The sequence below is a fragment of the Puma concolor genome, chromosome B4 (genome assembly GCF_028749965.1).
Source record: "Puma concolor isolate L17-30 chromosome B4, mPumCon1.1.hap2, whole genome shotgun sequence".
In the NCBI taxonomy this organism is placed as follows: Eukaryota; Metazoa; Chordata; class Mammalia; order Carnivora; family Felidae; genus Puma; species Puma concolor.
Window position 1 is genome coordinate 22,403,222 of NC_141673.1, and position 14,411 is coordinate 22,417,632.

Sequence of the window (14,411 nt, forward strand, 5' to 3'; positions counted from 1 at the left end):
AGAAGGTAAATAATTTATTTGAAATAAAATGTGTTGGAGAAACCATGGCAGTCAATCCCAGTGGTGTGTCAATATATATGTAAGGCTGTGGCTGAAAATAGCATCATGGGAGTTACTTCTTGGCAGTGTTACACATTCTTGACTGGAATCTCCATCTAGAAAGTGTCCTCTACTGAACATTTGGTTCCTTTTCGGTAGTGAAGGAAACATGAGTGTCACAATCCGAAAGAGTAAAACATTGATCTCAGATCCATCGTGTACTAACTGTGTGAACTTGCTAAATGGTTTCACAGCTCTGGGGGGCACCTGAGTGGCTCAATCCATTAAGTGTCTGACTTCAGCTCAGGTCATGATATGGTTTGTGAGTTCGAGCCCCACATTGGGCTCTCTGTTGTCAGCCCAGAAGCTCTTTCAGGTTTCACAGCTGTGGGACTCAGTTTCTTTGTCTGCAGTATGAAGATATTGCCTCCTGTGTTATAACTTAGAACTTAGAACTTATATTGCTTCTCGGCCTTTTGGCTAAGATCAAGTGTAGAACTTAGAACTTACTAAGGTTCTAAATAAGGTGGACAGAGTACCTGGTACTCACTGAATGCTCAATGGCTGCTAGTTAACATTAATCATTTTAGGCACTTTTTTCCTGCTTCATACTCAGGACCAAATTCTTGTTGTTTCACCAGAGAGAAGCCTTCTTTTTAGGGCTCTGTATCACCAGTGAGAGATCACTTGACGAGGACCCTGTTGCAAATATGAAGGTGCCATGTTCCTCTTCTGTTAAGAGCAGGGTGTCCAAGCTAACCTAATTGCTGCTCATTTTTCTCTTGTGAGGCACTGGGGAATGTTCAGCATATTAGATGGAAGAACAAAACTCAGATACCTGCCAAGATTATGTACAGCCTACCCAAGGAAAAAAATTTTTTTAAACTTCACAGCTTATGATTGGAAAAGGACACAGGACAGCTGCTAACTGTTTTCATCTCTACTTTTGGCATGTTCTTCTAATAGCTCTCCTGTCACACTCAGTCTGCAATGCAGTGGGAACTAAAAGAGTAGGACTGAGGTGGCCCTCCAGCCCCATCCCACCCCCCTGCTCAAATCCAGCTATTGGGAAAGACCATTTAAAACATTTAATATCCTCCCTACCCCTTTGGGAATGGTGTAACCCAGCTAGACACCACGCTTCAAAAGAGAGAGGGAAGTTAAAGCTTTGCAGTTAGTGAGGGAACGTTTAGACAAGAAAACCCCCCAGGTCCCTGCCAACCCTGATTCCATGATTCAGTGAACAGAAAGGACTGGAGCAGAGGAGGGAAGAATAGGTCAGACAGCTTTCCAAATCCTGTTCTATAAAGAAAAAGTCATTGTTACTCAAACGTTGTGAAATCAAACGTAAACTATGTTGGAACACTTGCTTTCAAATGTGAATTTCATATGGCTCTAAAGCAAAATGCAAATGGTTTCGGTCTAGCTACATTTTTGTACTGAACCTTTTCTCTCCTAAACTAACTGCACTGGAGGTGGTACCAGATAATAGTTATAAGAAAGGCTCCCATTAGCTATGGAAGCAAGTTAACTGCCTACCTCAGAGAGCTATGGTGAGAATTAAATACAGTGATATGTCTAAGGCATAAGAACAGTGCCTGGCACAGAATAAGAACTCAGTAAGTGTGTAATTTACTCTATGCTTACACGAACTGCTATTAGTGTGAAAATCGAAAGAAGACAGTGGGTGTTCATAAGCTTTATATTTTCATATGAATGTATCTGGAAGAAAGTAAGAGCATACAAATACGTTTTGTTCACATCAGCATTTCTTCTTGTAGGACTTGTGGATTAACATCCTTAAAATTGAATAGGCTTTCTCTTGCATCTGTGAAACTTTTGACCAAGACAATACAAGTTACTGTATAAATGACTTTGAGGTATTTTATATATATGCATAATTCTAAAATCTACATGAAGACATGTCTCAAAGGAATTAGAATTGTAACTTATGATATCATCAAACCTTGCACAATACTTTGAAAATAAATACCTGATTACTTAACTTCCTCCCACCTCTGTCTTTCCATAGCATCAGAACAGATGTTTCAAAGGGGATATAGGCCTGAAAGATAAAGAGGGGGAAACTGGTAGCATAAAATGCATTGTAATCATGTTTGCTGCTAAATAGTGATCCTAAAAACTAATTCTAAGATATAAGTTATTTATTAAAATATATACCTTACATATATAAGATGCTCTCTAACTTATTGCTCAGTGATGTGACATTTACTTGAATCAATAATCCATGTGGTCTTAAGAACTTAGAAAACTCTCTTCCTAAGCTAAGAATGTGAAGATTTAGTTAAGTTTTGAGCAAGAAATTCCCTTGCAGTAGACAGAATATTTTCAAATGGAGGGCTAAGGTAGAGAGGTAAAAAATATACACTATTTTCCTCCACTGTCATTTCATTCATGTAAGAGAGGGAATTAAAATTGGAAGAAGCGCGTGCGCGCACACACACACACACACACACACTTTTAAAATTTTTAAAAATAAAATTGGAAGAAGCACATCATCCATTATCTGATCACTTATGGTACCCGTATTTCTGTCTGATAAACAAAATAAAGCTTTGTTCCAACACTGATAGGGGAATTATAAATCTGGGACTTATCCCAATAGTTACCATCCTAATCATGCAGAAAAGACATGTATTGGGTTTACTTGTAAGTTGATATCACATTGACTCAAAGCCTTTATAGAGGCTAAGAGGTAGCATTATTCCAAGAATATTATATGTGTGTCTCCATGTGTGAGTTTGCAAGATCTTACTATCATTCTATTATACAAATATTCTCTTTTGAATATTTCAGGCCATTCAAATTGTGGAGAAGAATCTAGTTTAGTTAATTATAGAGCAAAAGAAATTTTCTCCAATTGACAGCATCCTTTTGATTTTTTCAGTCTTTGAGTAAAGAGAGAGAATAAATAACATCCAACTTAAGCCTATATTAAAAAGAAACAAGTTCCCTATAGTGCTTAAATATGTTTCCCTAGCATTTGTAGGCACTTATTATATATAATATGCAATGTGAAGGAAAGTTTGCTAAATCAATATGATATGATACTGAGGTTATGAAAATAAGAGGAGCTCTGAGAGAAACAAATTATTAATTTAGATATATTTGAGATGATTTCAATAAATAGCTGTTCTATTTCTTATGTAGAATTAAGAACAAAACACTGCTTTTTATTCTGTTTGGTCATCTTCTTTGCTTATCACTGCTGGAAAAAATCTAATACATAAAGTATGCTCCCCAGAGTCAGAGAAATTTCAGTTTTCAGTGCATAAAATATATTATTTTTCCTCATTACATGACTTAAGAAAGCAATAAAGACCCCCTGGATTAGATATTTCTTGTCAGTAAAAGAACAGCTATTCTAAAAACACTGCCTTGGGCCTTTGATCCTTCTATTAGGTCATTAACTAAGCAACTTTATCTACTCATTATTATTCCTTAAACGCCTTGTGCAATGTGCCTGGTAGCATGCTAACAAAATAATAAATTACTCCTCAATTGGGCTTGTCATTTTGATAGCATATATTTCTAGCCCTGTAATAAAGAAACACTAATGAAAATAGAATGGCTACTATTTTTTCCTAATGGCTGAAAAATCAGAAGAAAATTTGCTAAACGTCCTTAAATTTTATGTTCATGAACTTTGACTAAGAAGCACATCAATTATATCCTAAGGATGACTCATGAGTATTTCTGACTCCCTGTTCTGATTCCCTTGCAATCCCCATTTTTGCCCCATCTCTGTGATTCAACTATAGTTTAAATGCCTTTAATTGTGGAGAAGTACTGTCTAGTAGAATTTTCTAAGATAACAGAAAAATTCTCTGTGTTGTCCAGTATTGTAGCCACCAGCCACGTGTGGCCAATGCATTTTTTTGAAATCAGGTTTGAAAAGAATCAATTAGATATGGCAATTTAGAAGTCTTTCTTACCATTTGGCAGAGACATTCTATGGAGTTAGTGAGGGTAAAGGCTTATTGTGGTGGGTTGAGAAGTAAATGGGAGATGCGGAAGTAGACACAGCACGCGTACTGGTGATGAGGAGGTAGAGAGTGCAGTATAGTAGATGGTTAAGCAGAAGACACACATAATGAAGCTCTACTCCAAAAAACATTGATCTAGCAGCCATGTGAAAAATGAATGGAGGAGGAAGAAAGCTAGAGTTTACGTTCAGCTATTATTGAGGAAAAAAAAAGCTGGGATTTTTCTAACATTTAGTGAAGGCAGGTGATAACATGAGAATAAATTCCAGCTCCCCAGGAAGAATGGAAATGTTTATTGTCCTTGATGGCACATCTGTTACCCAAATGCAAATGAAATGGTTAGTTGCAAGATGTGAAATATTTTATTTTTCTCCAAAAAGCTGTAAGAATCCATGATATTACAAAACTAAGGTATTCTATCATTTATTTTAATAAGAAATGTTATAAATTCCTACCTAGTCCTGAGATTAATTTGTCAAGAAAAAAAGTGCATTCTTGCACTTCTCTGTAATTACTGTTGACCCTTGAACAATGCAGGGGTTCAGGGTGCTGACCTCACCCCCCACACCTGCACCGTGCAGCCAAAACTCTGCATATAATTTTTGATTCCCCCAAAGCTTAACTACTAATACCTTCTGTTGACAGGAAGCCTTAGTAATAGCATTAACAGTCAATTTACATAGATTTTGCATGTTATGTGTATCATATACTGTATTTTTATAATAAAGTAACAGAGAAAAGAAAATTTTATTAAGAAAGTCATAAGGAAAAGCCAATAGATCTGCAGTACTGTACTGTATTTGTTTTAAAAATCAAGGTTTAAATGGACCCTTGCAGTTCAAACCCATGTTGTTCAAGAGTCAACTGTACTTCTTAAAGCTATCTTTAGGTTGCAAGTTCTGAAACACTAAAATGTAATTGCAATGTAAATGTAACTTCAAATTATACAATCTATATTTATACATAAAGATACTAATCAAAAGTTGGACATGACTGAAATCATACCGCTTTAGAACTGAATGAGTATTCATTGAACTACATTTTACGGGTGAGGACCATGAGGCCTAGAAATAATACATGACTTAACCAAGTTTACCCAAACAAGATTTAGATCCAGATCTTCAGATTCCAAGCCTACTGGTGTTTCAAAAAAAAAAAAAAAAAAAAAAAAAAAAAAGACTGGCTAGATGATGCACAGGATATTTCTGGTATCTCTATATATTACAATAAGAGAGAAAATAGAAAATTTCTAACAGCATGCCTCATTGGGGACAGTGAATCCTTTTCTTTATGTTTCCAAAATTAGTACCATTTCCCCTTGGGCACATTCTCACCATTTGCACTGTGCTTTCCCAAATTTTCACTCATTTTTCAAAAGTGTTTGGTAATTATTCCATATGCTAGGAAATTTGCCCCAAAGAGATGTCTAACTTCCCTACAATTTTTCAAAAAGGTTCTTCCTACTGAAGATAGAGAAAACAGTATATTGGTAGTTTAGAAGAACAGTGGTTTTAAGGATTTAATTCTTCAAATAATTTCAGTATTCAAACACTAAAAACAAATTCTCAGGATTACCTATAGATACTAGGTATCTATATTTACTGAAACAGAAGACACAGACAGAAGACAAACACAAGACACATCAGAATTCTGGTCTGTTTTGTGTATGCACAAAGAAACCAGTACATTTCATATGAGCTGAAGTTGTAGGCTGGTAATTTAGCCCATGGAAAACCTGGTAGTGATCTAACACATAGATGGACAATGTTTTTTGTTTCTTATTTTTTGTCTTCTGTTTTTGTTTTTGTTTTTGTTTTTTTCAACGTTTATTTATTTTTGGGACAGAGAGAGACAGAGCATGAACGGGGGAGGGGCAGAGAGAGAGGGAGACACAGAAACGGAAACAGGCTCCAGGCTCTGAGCCATCAGCCCAGAGCCTGACGCGGGGCTCGAACTCCCAGACCGTGAGATCGTGACCTGGCTGAAGTCGGACGCTTAACCGACTGCGCCACCCAGGCGCCCCTGTTTTTGTTTTTTAAGATCCTTTTAACTCCTTTTGGAAAACCCTTTAGAGACTAAAAGTCAAATATAGAGTGGTATCATATATCCTACTCATGACATGCTAGTCCATTTCTGAAAATAAAAACACTTTCTCAAAATGAAGCCATTTATATTCTTAGCCATGCTCTATTGTGTGCACAGAGTAATTTCTTGAGAGCAATGTTTCCTGTGGCATTTTGCCAAGACTGGCTTTATTTGTTTTTCATTAGGCTTTTCATTATCATGCTGCTATATACCTGGCTCGTTCTGCTTCCTCTGAGAAGGCCAGGGTAGCTTAAGCATAGGAATGATACCATGAGTAGGTGGAATGTTTGTGTCCAGTGAATGCCCACTTTAAATCTCTAACTATGGTACCATTCTTACAGCTTTAATCTTTCTAAGAACAATCAATTATCCATTATAATGTAGTATGATATTAAATTGTTTATATCCATCTGTTCTGTCCCTGTACAGAGAAAGATATTAGTCTCACTTTGTACCACACTAGACTGGCCCATCCTCTTTTATTATCTCAGGAAAAGGCATCATGATCCACCCCCACTGCCCAAGACTAGAACTAATGTGTGTCCTGCGTTTCTCCATCATTCAATATATTCAGTCACTGAATCAAGCTTCTTGATAGTTTTCAAACCCACCCATTTCTTTCTATCTCCCATGGTCACCACCTTGGTCTAAGCCCACATTGTCTCTAGAACAACCACAATAGCCTCCCAAGAGTCTCCATGCTCTCAGGATTGCCCTTTCCAATTCACTCTCTTTTGCTTTAACTGTCTATCAGCACCACCGCTCTACATAAATATGTGTTCTGTAATTTCTACTCACAAGTGTTTTTGTGTTACACATTAGTAGGACAGTTTGATTTGTTCAGAAGAGGAGTGATCCAGTTCTGAGCTTCTCTACAGACCTCTCAATTTAAAGGAAAACTCTAGCTTACAAACTACAAAAGACTAAAATCTTTAGGTACAAAATAAGCAATTTATAAATTTTTGTATTAGAATATTAATCAAAGGCCTAAAATATCATTGAAATCAGAGAATTTCAGGATTAGGTTGGTCCTTGGAGACCCTGTAGCTCAACTTTGTCATTTTATAGGTAAGGAAACAGAGGCCCAGCCACAGAATCTAAAATTGATCTTTCCAAATTTGAAATATCATCATGTAACTCCTTTTCTTAAAATTTGTCCGTGGCTTCCTGTTACGGTCAGGATGAAGTCTGAATTCCTCAGCCTGGTGTACAATGTCTGAACAGTCTGCTTTGGCTTACCTTGCCAGCCTTACCTTTTGTTCCTCTCTCCAACTCAGCCAAGAAGCCAGTGCTTCCAAATGTGCTGTGTTCTTTCTCACCCATAGGACATTGCACATAATTCCACTTTTGTCCTTCCTCTTTTCAGTGCTAGGTCCTAACCAGGCTTCAGTCATGATCTCCAACTGAAAACACATCCCGGATCCCTTCAGGGCCCCCAAGCACGTGCTACCACCATAGCATATTCACAGCATCTTAACTGAGTTTGAAAATCTGTTTCCATACCTGGAATGGAAAGAATAAAGACAGGGGCCTGCAAATTATTCATTGTTGTATCGCCATATCTTGATCAGAGATGTCTGGCATTCAGTGTTTTAAGATTAATTATTAATTCTCACTTTTAACCTGCCTAGTATGCTATAATTTTTAATCAGTTTTCTTCTCAAAATCTATTTTAAAAATTGTTTTTATTATTTATATATTTTTGAGACACAGAGAGCACATGCACAAGTGGGGAAGGGGCAGAGAAAGGGGGATAGAGGATCTGAAGCAGGCTCTGCACCCACAGCGGACAACCCAATGTGGGGCTCAAACTCACGAACTGCAAGATCATGACGTGGGCCAAAGTCGGACACTTAATCAACTGAGCCACCCAGGCGCCCCTCAAAATCTATTTTTAGGGGAAGACAAAACTGATTCATTCATATCAACATATAGGCAGATCACTGATGATCCTAAACAGCAGCTCTTCCTAGAAGCATTTACATTCTTCCAGGAACAGAGTTTGAAGCCACAGGAATGAATCCCCAATACAGATAACCCAACCATAAATAGTAAGTCATGAGAGCATTTCTGGGGGGAAGGAAGCTTTCCCAGAACCTTCAACTCAGTCACATAGGTGACCTCTTACTTGCCCTCACCCTCACTGAAGAATGACTGTTTTGTATGTAGAAATCAGATCACTTGTTGGTTATTTTTCTCTGCATTAAATAAATCTTTATTTACCCATAGTAAAAATGCCTGAATTAACTTGTAACATTTCTGGCTTTGTTTCAGGGAAGTAATGTTATGGAAGATCAGGATTTATTGGAAATTGGAATCCTTAATTCTGGGCACAGACAAAGAATTCTACAGGCAATCCAGCTCCTTCCAAAGGTAAGCAATGCTTTCTTACCCTGGCCCTATGTACAGCAGTTTTGAGTCCAGATGTGCAAGGGTTATTAGTACTTAGGACAACATTTCTACATTTTGATGCAACTCCCAAAAGCAGTTCTTATTAGGTCCAGCCAAACATTCAGACTCACAAGACTACTATGGGCCATGCTTGGCTTTAGGTTTATCAGAAGGATGTCACAGAGGAAACTCCATTGACCATCAGGGCACCTTCAGAGTTTCTCTTCAGTGAGAGTCCTTTATATTGGTACAAACATCAGCACAGGCCTCTCAGGTGACAGCTCAGGTACAAGAAGACAAGATCAATATTGGATGAGTGTGAGAATGGTCCTGGATTTGAAGTGTCATGTCCCATAAGAGGCAATATCTCTTGTACAATTCTGTAAACTTAGCCTCCAGGGGCAAGGAATCCACCTAATTATAAGCGTCATCACTCAAGAAAGACCAAAGTATCACATCCCCATCAGGTATTTATAGTTCATGTATAAATCCTCCCAGTCAAGATGCAATTTGCCAACCAAGGTGGCATTTTAACTGTAAGCACTGTTACCTAGCAACAGAGTTGACCTTCTGTTTCCAGATAAGGTTTCATAGGAGCCTAAAGCAAGAGGTAGGATCCTAGCACTGGTCTGCAAGATATGTAGGACTTTAACTGATAAGGAAAGGGAAAACATTTCAGGGGTCAGCAGAAATCATATAAATATAAATATAAATTGCAAGGAGTATTAGGGGAATAGCAATACTGTGTGATTTATTTTTTTTTAATTTTTTTTTTCAATGTTTATTTATTTTTGGGACAGAGAGAGACAGAGCATGAACGGGGGAGGGGCAGAGAGAGAGGGAGACACAGAATCGGAAACAGGCTCCAGGCTCTGAGCCATCAGCCCAGAGCCTGACGCGGGGCTCGAACTCACGGACCGCGAGATCGTGACCTGGCTGAAGTCGGACGCTTAACCGACTGCGCCACCCAGGCGCCCCTACTGTGTGATTTAAAATGCAATGGGATTTTGCACAACAATGTGAATGTCCTCAATCATTGCCACTAAATTGTACACTTAGAAATGGTTAAGGGGGTAAATTTTATGTTTTATTATTTCACCACAGTTTAATAATTTTTAGAAAAATAAAAAAATCCAGTGTAATTAAAACAATTAGAGAGTAGAGAGTATAGTCAGAGATAAAGCAGTAAAAGTAGGTTGGGTTAGTTTGTGTCAGGCTAAGGAATTTGAAATTTGTTCTGTAGACACTAGGGAACAGACATGACTGGACTGCTTTAGGCCAGTCAATTTGGGAGGCAGTATACAACAGGAATTAGAAGGAGGAAAAGTTGAAGTTGGGTCAACCAGCTGGGAAAAGATTCAGGGGGCAAGACTGAAAGCAGATGAGCAGTAATACTTACACCTAGATATGAAAACTTATATACTTTGTATCCTCCTCTGCTCTTTTCCTTCCTAATGAGGCTATAATTTCTCAGAATGAGAAAGATAAATATTAACCACTGTTTCTAAGGAAGTGATCTGATGAAATTTGCCAACTGACAGTGAACTGAGTTTCTACTGATAGAAAGTTAACACTTTTGCAAATTCAAGGAGAGTTAAGCATACAAAGGAGTTGCATCATACAATATTCTACAGTAAAAGGAAAACAATAAAGCGACCTTAGAACTAATTCCAGAAGTAATTCTTATAAGCGTATTGTTCACCTCACTACTTTTGTATCTTAAAATATTACTTCCTCAGCAAGTTGCTCCTCATTGTCTACAAGGACTTCGGCACTACTGTATCCCCAACACCCAGTCCAGTGTGCAGTGCATCATAGGCACTCAATAAACTAAGTGACTACCCCCTTGTCAAAATGCTACCCATCATTTAAAGTTCAGTTCAAGTAGCTCCATATCACTTCCTTTGTGAAACTTCCCCTAAAAGGGAACCACTCCTCTCACATTGGTAATTATCACCCTAGTCCAAACCAACCACCTCTAACTGAACTAGCATGATGGGTTCTAATCTATCATCTCTAAGTTAGACTACTGGAGTCAATTTCTCATTGGTTCTCTCTAGCTTGGATAATTAATTCATAGACACCTAATCTCTGTACTAGTTACCTTTCTTATGACTCTACATTTGAATTTCCACACAGCATCCAGAATGATCCTTCTCCTTCTCAAATGTAAATCAGATCATGCCACACCCTGTTTAAAATATCCAATGGATTCCCTTCTCACTTAGAATAAAATCCTTATCGTAGCCTACAGAAGTCAATAGGATCTGGCCTGTTCCCACCTCTATGACCTCATCTCTCACTCTCCTATTTCCCTAAACTCTAGTTATGTGGCTTCTTCTTGTTCCAGAATATACCAAGCTCATTTTTGCCTCAAGCCCTTTCCATACTGGTCTCTGTCTGGAAAGCCTTTTATTCAGATTTTCACACTTGCTCCTATACATCATCAAACCTCTATTCGGCTACGATCTCCTCACGGAGGCTTTCAGACCTCAAAGTCACACTCCTCACATACTATCACTGTCCTTCCCATTGCCCTGCGTTAGTTTCTCCATGGCACCTATGGCTATCCAAAGTTACATTATTTATTTGTTTGTTTTTTCCTTATTTTTCATCTCTCTCCCAAAATTCAGGACCCATGAGCTTAGGGACCTTGACTATCTTGTTCCCTTCTATATACCCAGCCCTAGAACAGTGCCAATAACATCTAGATGGTCAAAAAAACAAAAAAAGTTTGTAGAAGGCAGGAATACACTGCTGTCTCTTTCCTCGGATATTCGATAGCTCTATGCCTGTCCTGAAGGTACTAATAACACTCTACCACTTCTGACGTTAGAAACATCCTGAAGGCAGAGACAGTGTTGCATCCATCCGTGAATTTCCCAGTGTTCTTAGCCCAATACATGTGCATTAGCAGAGTGAAAGAATGAGTGACTGACTGAATGAATATATTCCTCATGGTATTCAAATATACATTTTTTCAAATCAGTGTGCTCAATAAGATATATCTGTAATAGTGTACAGGCCATTTGATAATGAGAAACAGAAGAACCTGAACTCAGAATTATTTGGAGAATAAATGGAGTGTTTATTTTTAAGACAGAATATCATTCCCATTAGAGAAAACAATGTAACCGAAACAATACAAAATTAAGCTTTTATCAAGAGGCTGATGCGAAAGTGCTTACCATGCACCCAAATGAGTAGAGAATATATAAAAACATCCACACACGTGTTCAGCAGCACAAACAGAATGTTATAATGCTACAAATTGATGCTTTGCCTTCTTAGGTAATGAGCCCAATCTTCAGATGGTTAATAGTGTAATTTTACCCCCAGCACATTCATTTGCATTCACTCTAACTTTGCGCTGCTGCAAAAGGGACACAATGTCTCTTTGTTGTGTTTATGCAATTTTAGTGTTCAGAGTATCTGTTCTTCATCTGTCACGAAAAATATTCCATGATTGCTACCTGAAATCCTTTAATTAACATATTGTGTTTTGGAATCTGTGAGATTGTTCCTAAACAGAGAAAAGGTGGTTTGCTAAATGCAATCTTGATCTGTTAGCACACTTCAAAGCATGTTTTTTCATGCTTTATTTGTATTTGTTGTTTCAAGTTTCAAAGACAAAAGTTTATTCCTTTGGTAATAGTGATTTTTCTTTCCTGTATCCTTTTTAATATTGAAATATTGGCCAGTGCAAAGGTCTGCATGTTCTCGAGTACATTTGATACATCAAACACATGGAAAGTATTCCAGTGTTCTAAGCGCAGACATAGAAGAGCATTAAGCACATGAATTCCTCTCTTCCACTCATTATTTCCCTCTGTCTTTTATAATGCTTGACCTTTAGTTGCAAAGCTTAATTATCCAGTTTCACCCAATATCCACTTTCCTCACCAACCCCAGTTCAGTCTTTTCTTAGGTCTAAAAGTTTCCCAGGACTTCTGAAGATCAAATTTCGCCCTTTTTCTCTTTTTAAGAAAGGAACCATAACATGAGAATGTGACTTATTTTTCACTCTCCTAGAAACTGTAAGCATATTAGACTTTTTCTGTCCCCTAGACTTGGGGAAATTATCTGATTACTTATTTTGCAACACATAATTTACCTTTTCTTAGGTAAGAATTCCATGTGACCAAGTATTTGGATAATCCTCTAAAAACCTTTTAAAAAGGCATAATGTCTTTTGTCCTTTGACAATATAACACTTGGAAGTCAGGAATTCAAAAACACTTTCATTTTAAAGGTTTACAAGACTGTGTCAAAGCCCATATTATGTCAGCTGTCTTAATCTCTGTCATCCTGAATCAAATGTATTCTTGGCACACTAGCAACTTTTATGTCACCTGCCCCTTCTTTTTCAATATTTTCTTTCCTGATATTTTTATGTTTTTTCTCTTTTGGATGTTTTGAGTAGTTGTTTATACTCACTATCCCCCCCCTTTTTTTTTTTTTTGCTCCCATTAATTTTTCAACCTTCTTGGGTCTAACTAGTTCCTCTGCTACCACTGCACACAACCAGTGCTAAGGTTACCAGTAGGGAAGAAAGTCCATATACCCCCTTCCACCTTCACTTGCTTTAGCTGTAGTAGATTCTCATACTCATGTTAACTGTCTTGTTGTCTTTTGGCTTCTCCAATATCTGGTTATCTTCATGCATCTCTGACACTCCCTCTCCTCCCCTGTGCATTTTCCTCAGTTAAATGTTGGAGTTCCTCAAAACTCCCAACTCAACAATATTGTGACTAGTAAACGTTGTTATCACAGGACTCTTGATCATAGTACATTTTCTGATAGTCACTGTTTGGTTCATCATTGCCATAGCCTACTTCTACTTTACAGCATAACAAATATTTAACATTTCAGCTGCTCATTATCTCTCAGTTCAGTTCAATTTAACCAGTATTTGTTGGGCTACATATTTTCAATTATTTTTTCACGAATGACCCTGAACACCTCTGGTTGGACTAAAAAATACCTTTCCTATCTTCATTTTAAGATTTTGGTTAAAAAAAACAACAACAGAGTTATCTGTTATTTCAATAGAAAAACAAGATTCTGTGCTAGTTATCTATTGCTATATAACAAATTACCCAAACCTTAGTGGCATATAAAAACAACATTTATTATTTCAGAGTTTCTGTGGGCCAAGAATCCAGGAGCTGCATAACTGGGTCCTTGGTTCTGGGTCTCTCACAGAGCTATAGTCATCTCAAGACCCAAGTGGGAGGGTCCCACTGCCTAGCTCACTCTTGTGGTTGTAGGCAAGTTTCTGTTCCTCAAGGGTTTTTGGACAGAAGTCTTAACACTTCACAAGCTGTTGGCCTCTGTCAGTTCCTGTCATATAGGCCTCACCATAAAGTATCTCACAATGGGCATCTGGTTCCAACAGTACAGCAAGTGAAAGGACAAGAGAGGGCTAGGGAGATGGAAGTCACGGTCTTTGGAACATGCCATCCTTTTGCCATATTCTATTCATGAGAACCAAGTCACTAGATTAAGCCCACATACAAGAGGAAGTGTTTACAGATGCTGTAAATACCTGGAGGTGAGATCACTGGGGGACCACATCAGAAGACTGCTCACTGCAAATATACTTTATACTGATCCACTTTACAGTCTAGTTGCCATGTCTACATTTGTGGTTAAAGTAGAATAACCCATCAGTAATAACAACAAAAAAAGATTCTTTTATTTCCATGGGCCATCTTTTTTTTTATATTTGTTTGTTTCTTTGTTTACTAAATGCTTATTTTTTATTATTTTTTATTTTTTAATACAATTTATCTTCATGGGGCTGTGATATTCACAGTTAGATGATTTAGAAGGCACATTTGCAATTGCCTCTCAAAAAAGAGACCCATGTCTCTGGTCTGTAGAGTC

At 37.7% G+C, this 14,411-nt stretch overlaps 1 protein-coding gene across 13 annotated transcripts in view; it reads left to right on the plus strand.

Annotated features, from left to right (window-relative positions):
• Positions 1-14,411, plus strand: part of ANKS1B (ankyrin repeat and sterile alpha motif domain containing 1B) — a 1,105,230-nt gene that overhangs the window by 780,262 nt on the left and 310,557 nt on the right. For all 13 annotated transcript variants that reach the window (XM_086712566.1, XM_025926383.2, XM_086712564.1 and 10 more), the window contains exon 16: positions 8,406-8,504. In XM_086712566.1, coding sequence (XP_086568692.1) covers positions 8,406-8,504 — 99 coding nt within the window. The remainder of the gene's footprint in view (positions 1-8,405; positions 8,505-14,411) is intronic.